This window comes from Wasmannia auropunctata, unplaced genomic scaffold, assembly GCF_000956235.1.
Source record: "Wasmannia auropunctata unplaced genomic scaffold, wasmannia.A_1.0 LD336095.1, whole genome shotgun sequence".
Classification (NCBI taxonomy): domain Eukaryota; kingdom Metazoa; phylum Arthropoda; class Insecta; order Hymenoptera; family Formicidae; genus Wasmannia; species Wasmannia auropunctata.
This window is the reverse complement of record NW_012026795.1, coordinates 2,274,300-2,281,962: the sequence shown is the minus strand read 5'-3', so window position 1 is coordinate 2,281,962 and position 7,663 is coordinate 2,274,300. Positions and strand designations below refer to the sequence as shown.

The 7,663-nt window shown below is 32.5% G+C and overlaps 2 protein-coding genes across 2 annotated transcripts in view; both read left to right on the top strand.

Moving 5' to 3' along the window:
* The window catches only part of LOC105462807, a 4,902-nt gene extending 858 nt beyond the window's left edge, over positions 1–4,044 (top strand). Inside the window, exons 2-10 of the mRNA XM_011709657.1 lie at positions 237–424; positions 518–560; positions 1,101–1,259; positions 1,691–1,844; positions 1,921–1,981; positions 2,251–2,388; positions 2,624–2,921; positions 3,217–3,342; positions 3,878–4,044. Coding sequence (XP_011707959.1) covers positions 237–424; positions 518–560; positions 1,101–1,259; positions 1,691–1,844; positions 1,921–1,981; positions 2,251–2,388; positions 2,624–2,921; positions 3,217–3,342; positions 3,878–3,937 — 1,227 coding nt within the window. The 3' untranslated portion in view covers positions 3,938–4,044. The remainder of the gene's footprint in view (positions 1–236; positions 425–517; positions 561–1,100; positions 1,260–1,690; positions 1,845–1,920; positions 1,982–2,250; positions 2,389–2,623; positions 2,922–3,216; positions 3,343–3,877) is intronic.
* A 195-nt stretch (positions 4,045–4,239) lies between these two features.
* On the top strand, positions 4,240–7,463 carry LOC105462706 (RNA polymerase I-specific transcription initiation factor RRN3). Its single transcript, XM_011709515.1, has 8 exons — positions 4,240–4,439; positions 4,654–4,854; positions 5,040–5,259; positions 5,350–5,464; positions 5,552–5,707; positions 5,951–6,427; positions 6,541–6,713; positions 6,804–7,463. Exons 2-8 carry the CDS (start codon positions 4,654–4,656, stop codon positions 7,085–7,087), a joined length of 1,626 nt encoding a protein of 541 aa, XP_011707817.1. The 5' UTR covers positions 4,240–4,439; the 3' UTR covers positions 7,088–7,463.
* Positions 7,464–7,663: the final 200 nt, after the last annotated feature.

Sequence of the window (7,663 nt, the reverse complement as noted above, 5' to 3'; positions counted from 1 at the left end):
GAAAAGTTGTACAGAATTATTGACAAATTGTTATGTAGTTGGGGGAATTTGAGGCTTTCAGAGAATGTTGTAAGATATTTCAAAATATTGAAGAAATATCTGTAACATCGACATCAACGCTGGATAATTGCAATTATATGCTATTTTGATCCAGCTCCAGAGTTATCAACCACATAATGATTAATAATAGAATTTTTGTTAAATATGTTTTTATACATTACATAAAATATTTTTAGGTGAATATTCCATTCGCTGGTGAAACGCAAATTTCTCTGGTAGATGATCCTGCAATGGGTATAAACTATATAGTGAATGTAGGAGGTTCCAGGGCGCTTACAACATTCTTCGAAGGTAGTGACGACTGTAACTCTTCTCAGGAAAATAAGAGCTCCTCTGGCACTGAAACTTTATCTCAAAATACTAAGTAAGATATTCTTTAATTATATTCGTTTACATTTTTTATATTTATTAATATTGTATACAAATTTTATCACAAACAATTCTTGTATGTTTTCAGTGCTTCGGATGAAAATAATAATGCCTCTACGCAAACTACTGAGGTAAGTTAGTAGATTTATTGTAAAGAAATTAGATTAAATAAGAATATTGGCATAAAAGTTATGCTTTTCAATTCTGTTCACATTGCAAATATTATGGAACCTTATTTTCCTAAAACTCAAGTTTCTAAAATTTGAAATCAATATTTAATTATTAAAAAATATTGTTCTGACAGTCGACATATCATCTAACATTTAACATTTTTACAAAGATATATGATTTACATAATTTACAATAATATTATTTTTGATACTATGCCAATTTCTATGCTTTAGTATCTGTCAATGATAATAGATATTACAATGTTATGTTTGATTGATATTTATATGAATAAAATAATAGATATATATAGATATCAAAAATAACAGAATGTAGGAATGAAATGAAGTAAATACAACACAATTAATGATAATCTACATGCAAATGTAATAATGTCACATTGATGTGATTGATAAGAATTTCCATAACAAATTAAGGGAGTACACTTAAAGTTCATCATTCGAAATAAGTGATATGCTACAAGTATACCGTGTTATTACTAGGAACCTATTTTGGTCAAAGGAATGCTTGCTCTCTGTCCACACTGCGGCTACAGTTCACTACACTTCAACCGATGTGAACGGTGTAATACAAAATTAAAAACTGAGGAAGTCAAGTCAATATCTATTGCAGAAAGAAAGGAGGCTGGGATATCTGTCGGTGTAAGATTTATGATTGCGCGGTGCCAGAAGACCGATATATCTATTACAATGTTATAATGAAATCACCTGTTATAATGATATTGTTTGACTAATGTGAATGGCTAACAAAATAATTCACTTTAATTCACAATTTAATTCACTCAAGATTAAGAATTTAACTTAAGAAGATTATTAACATAACATTTTAATACAGTAAGTTAGAGCGTTTTTTTTTTCTAGAGCGCATATTGTCATTAAGAAGTGTTTTGTCTAGAGAAAAATTTAGACAATTATTTCTAAAATTATGATATTTATATCACTATGTCATTACAGATCATATTGAAAGCAGTGTACGATTATCTTAATGTATTATATTTCCGCCACAATTTCTTCTACCAATATTTCTCGTGTTAATTTATAAATATATCTTACGGTTGTATATTTGTATACAGATATTCTACAAGAATAATGAACGAAATGTTACGAAATTGGAGAAAGTAGAACGCGATGACCCTCCGTGCAAACGGCCCAGAGGAAATGGTAAAGGTGCAGCTTCAAAACTATTCACAAAAAGCCTATTCACAAAGCCTATTCGTAAAAAGTCAGGTATACATATAATAATCTAATGTATCTCACGCATGAAACATGTGTATGCATTAATGATTATTTTGTTAATTTTTAGAGTGCTTGACAATATCATCTGATGAAGAAGGCAGACCTAAAAAAACGGGAAGCGTTATATGATAATGTTTTCAGTGCATCTGATGAAAATAGTAACTCTACACGAACTATTGAATTAAGCTAGTAGGTTTACTGTAAGGAAATTAGCTTAAATATTGGCATAAAACTTGTCAATTCTATTCATATTGCAAACATAACAGAATTATTTTTTTTATAACTTAAGTTTCTAAATTTTTTTTTTTACACATTTTCCGAACGAAATATCAATGCATGCATGCTATTATATTGTACGATAGTAAAACGCATATGCAAATACAAAGTTTACTTACAGTTATATTAGTCGCGACGTTCCTCATTTCGGCTCCAATCAGTCCAATCCATCCTGTGTCGGCCACGTTCTGAAAAAGAAACGGGAAATGACGTATGAACATGGAATGCTTGCCCCTACTGAAAACATGAAGCAACATCAGTGAGAGAGGGCATTAGGATGTTTTGATGCTTTCCTTATTCAATTGCTGGAGAATTCCTTCGACTGATGTTGTTTTCACGTTTTCAATGGGAGTGCGCCGTCTACCTTGTAAGGCTATGCGTACGAAGCGGCTCGTCCCGTTCATTTTTCGCGCCCCAGTAGCGACGCGCCGGCGCGGCGATAGTGAATAATAATGTAAACCTATGGTAGTGTCAAGCTCTTCACACAGCTGAACACAACACACGTGTAGCGTAGCTAATATTGACATGGAAGACAATTCCTCAGAACGCGGTCAAGAAACAGAACGTAGAGCGCAACGGTCTCCTTTGTCACGATTGCAATATGAGAACAATGCAGGTGAAAGCATCGTTTTCCTCCGAGAAACTATAAGCGATCCAGCGAATACTATAGTGCAGGATCAGATTCAAGGAAGCAGGGCAAAAATGCTAGTGATGTTGCCCACAGGGAAGCAGAGACTGATCACATTCGACATCCCGAACGAGGACTGCACTGTACACGACCTATTGGACCAGGTACGTGCAGTATTTTGGGCAAGGTACGTTTCTATAAAGTTATTTGTAGAACAGTTGTACAGAATGATTGAGACAAGTTGTTATGTAGTTGGGGAAATTTGAAGATTTCAGAGAATGTTGTAAGATATTTCAAAATATTGCAGAAATATTCAAAACATCAACATCAACGCTAATTGCTATTATATCCTATTTTGATCCAACTCCAGAGTTATCAACCACATAATGATTAGTAATAATCGAATTTTTGTTAAATATGTTTTTATACATTAATTATATTTACTTGAAATATTTTTAGGTGAATATTCCATTTGCTGTTGAAACGCAAATTTCTCTGGTAGACGATCCTACATTGGGTATAAACTACATAGTTGATGTAGGAAGTTCCGGCGTGCTTGCAACATCCTTGAGGGCAGTGACGAATGTAAATTTCCCAGGAAATTATGAGCTCCTCTATCACTGAAAATTTATCTTAAAATACCAAGTATGATATTCTCTAATTCGTTTACATTTATCATATTTATTAATATCATATGTATATCAATTTAATTACAAAAAATTCTTATATGATAATGTTTTCATTGCATCGGATGAAAATAGTAACGCCTCTACACAAATTATTGAGATAAGTTAGTAGGTTTATTGTAAAGAAATTAGATTAAATAAGAATATTGGAATATAAATTATGCTTTTCAATTCTGTTATATATTGCAAATATAACAGAATCTTATTCTTCTATAACTTAAGTTTTTAAAATGTGGAATCAATATTTAATTATTAAAAAATATTCTCGAGAATTCTCCAGCAATTGAACAAGGAAAGGCATCGCAATCTCCTGTTGCCCTTTCTTTCACTGATGTTTTCCATGTTTTTAGTGGGGACGAGCAGTCTATTTATAAGTCATATTAATATATATGTATATCTGTATGTTCGTATGACATTTCCCTTTTCATTTTCAGAACGCGGCCGATATGGGATGGATTGGGACCAAAACGAGGAGGCGAAGAGAGATTCCTTAACGAAAAAACAAATATGTATATTTCTTACGACTTTAAAAATTTGTAATTTTTTGAATTAAAGTGAACTTCTTCATAATTGTATTATTATGCATAGTTATAATCAGTAACTGATGTTTAATTTATTATTGTTATAGTATTATACAAAATAATTTATTACTTTATATTACAATGAATATGGAAATGTATATTCGAATGTGCAATTTTTTGAAAATAAGATTCTAACAATCGCTCGGAAAGTGGAAGCACTGACACGCATTACAGAGGTGTGTACCCGCGATGCAGAAAAGTGAATGTTGCCATGTAGTTCACATCCGCTTCTTCAGAAGGCGTTAGTGCGCAAAGACATCCGTCTTCGGCGAAACATGTGGCCGCGAGCGTATGGTAAAAGATTTAAAGATTCTCTTTCACGTGAAATATACGCGTCCGAAGTAGAAACGTACGCGCGTACAGCAATTGACGAAAAGAGCTTATCCTGCGTGAAGTGAAAATTGTACTCGTCGAAGTAAGTAGCCAAGGCCAATTCATTCTAACACGCACGTAACCTTATTTTTCTTGCTGCACAGGCTGCACTCAGCTTCCACTTCGCGATGACAATGCGATGTTATTTATTTCCACGGAAATCTCGCGATTGCGAGTTGAATTCGAAGCGGCGCTTTGCGAATAAATTTGTCATTAGGAGTCCTTTACCGAGTTCTGACGATTTCTCTGTTCGACAGATGTCTGTGGTATCCTCAAGAGTCAGCAGCGTGTCGTCTATCCTGAAAGCCAGCGGAGTTAGGGCGCAGTTCGTTAAACAGCCCATCAAGTTGTGCAAGCTCCCGAAGGATGTTAAAGATATATTGTGTAATTTCACAAAGGGTAATGGGACTAAGGAGTACGAGAAGTTGATATACTCGCTGAAAACAGGCGCTATAAAGGTAACAACAGGCAGAAAAAATGCAAGAAAAATTTTCCAGTCTTTTAAAATCTTTTACCGCGCTTAATATATATATATATATATATATATATATATCATATGGACATTCTAATTAATTGCGTATTATGATGCAAGACGCTGTATTCAAAGCTCCTCAAACTCCTCCTTGTTTGTTTTTTTTTCCAGGATAGCGATTTAGCAGAATTTCTAATGGAGACAACACAATGTATATCTTTGTTAGACATTAGATACAAATTGTTTGTTCAAGCACTTCTTCAAATTGACTGGCTAAATAGAGCACCAGATGTGATTTTAAATTATAAACTCTTTTTAAAAGATTTAGTATGTATGCAGACAGTATATACAAATATTGTAATAAATCGGCTCGTCGAATTGTTTAAACCAAGTAAGTTTTACATTCAGTAACCTTTAATAATACTTTAATATTTTATTGGAAATGATGAGTTATTAGTTATTATAATACTTAATTTTGCAGCTATTTTTGAAGATAGTATTACTGGACACAAGATTGGACAGTTTAAAGATGAAGATATAGAAAAGCTAAATCACATACATGACATATTACATATAATTTTGAAAGTAATGCCAATGTAAGTTACGGAATGACTAAAAATAATTATTAATTTTTTATCATAATTATATGTATATATACATGTTATACATTTTTTTTTTTTTAGGTCAAATGAGGTCTTACTAGAATCCCTTAGATTTCAATTTCCATTGTACGTTGTTCATGGCGCTTATATACATGAAATTTATATATATGCATTATTAAAAGTTCTAAATTATGCACCTCAGTTGAGATCAGCTATTTTAGTTCTTATTATTGACAGGTGAGTTTTTCTGCTGATAAAAATTTAGCAAACGAAATTTTTGACTGCATTGCAATTGTTTGTTAATGAAATATGGATTCTCAAAATGAATTACCATTAATCTCACTCCTTTACTTACAACGTTTAACTCTAATCAACTTTTTATAAAATTGGAGTATATGTAAGAGTCCGATTTGATCGTAGGAGCCTACTGTGATTTTACTTTGCTAATTAAAAAAAATGTATGTTTTATCTGTATTTTAGACTAACAAAATTGGATGTCAATATACCTCGTGAAGAAGCAAGTAGTGATGAGAAAGACGATGTAGCAGATGATTGTGTCAGCTACAATGATGATGATAATCTGAGTAAAATAAACAATGACACAGATAGAAGAAAAACTGTCCATCCAATTGCACATACATTGGATTCGTGTATGGAATTATTCTTGAAATATATGGACGAGTTTTGTTTTGTGAATAAGGTTCTGCAAATAGAAAACTTAAAGATACTATACGATGATATTGTCTACGCATTTGAAACAATAATATTACGTACGTACGCTAGCCGATACGTGCAATACATCATGTTCTACATTTGCAGCTTTAGTCCCATGATTACGAAAAAATTCATAGAATGGTTGTGGTTTAAAATAACCAATCCCAATGAACCGGTTCTTCAGCAAACAGCTGTTTGCTATGTTTCTAGCATGCACGCTATTGCCTCATTTATCTCTCCTGGGTAAGTAGCACAATATCTGTATTATATTTGATAATTTTATGCGGGTAATACGTATTTTTGAGAAAAGAACCGCTCCTTCAGCCTTCTAACGTTATTATGCTATTTCCTTCTAGGTTGGTACAAATTATGATGTCGAGGTTGGCGCAATGGATACACAGATATATCACTTTGCAAGAAAATTCGGAATCTATTGATGCAAAATCACACGATGTATTTTATTCCGTTTGCCAAGCGTTCTTTCACTTATTCGTCGCGAGGCACGAGCATTTTGTTGTATCAAAAGATGGTGAGTGCATGCATTTATTGTATGATACGAAAGTTTACAAATTTAAACAGCGACAGATTTTGAAAACAGATATATTTTTCTTCCTTTCAGGATTATCGTTTCTTCATGATCTTGATATATCAAGAATCGTCACTTGTAAATTAAATCCCTTGAAGATGTGCGACACCAAGATCGTTTGCGCTTTCGCCGATATTACATTCACGTATCAGTTAGCGTACTGCCATACTGTAATTGAGAACAACAAACGCAATCAGTTACCCACTTTCGGAATAAGAACTCGCTTGGCCATTTCGGTTCCTCATTTTTTCCCGTTCGAATCTTATACGTTAGAGTATAGTGGACAAAAAATAACTCCTTTATTTCGTAATAATTAACTGTCGATACAATATGAATAAAGAAAAAGAATATATAATTTATATAAATAAATTATGAAGTTACGTTTTACATCAGCATATGCAGGTACATCTTTTTTAATTCTCTCAACTATTTACTGTATTTACAGTGATTGAAAAACGCAAATTAACAAACAAACAAAGAAAGTTTATGTCAGAATATTAATTAGAAAAGAATAAGTTTCGCTCGAAAAGAATTTATTGAAAAGATAAGCTTTTGCACAATGCATTTATCTAGACATCCATTTTAGACAAATCGAGCTTAAAAGTCAATCCAAATAAACAGTGCAAAACAGTGTAATGTAAATGCATCAAAAATTCTTTATGTATTAAACTAATCGATTGATCTTTTCGTTCATCAAAGTGGTTGTGATTTTGATCAGACTCTGATTGATTTAATCGGTAAACCTTGTCAAATAATAGCTTTTACACACGTATGTGTATATAATTAATGCGAATAGAATTAACTGTATTGTATAGAAAAAAATTGTTAGATCAAGGATGACGAATTGTAGAATTAGATGAACGATTCTATCAATTAAATTAATCGAAGTTTGA

What these genes read in the sequence shown, in the direction of transcription:
- LOC105462706 (XM_011709515.1), top strand. Translation starts at nt 4,654, where the DNA reads ATGTCTGTGGTATCCTCAAGAGTCAGCAGCGTGTCGTCTATCCTGAAA. An exon ending in ATTTTGAAAGTAATGCCAAT is followed by an intron (nt 5,465 to 5,551) that starts GTAAGTTACGGA and finishes TTTTTTTTTTAG; the next exon opens with GTCAAATGAGGTCTTACTAG. An exon ending in TTTTGTTGTATCAAAAGATG is followed by an intron (nt 6,714 to 6,803) that starts GTGAGTGCATGC and finishes TCTTCCTTTCAG; the next exon opens with GATTATCGTTTCTTCATGAT.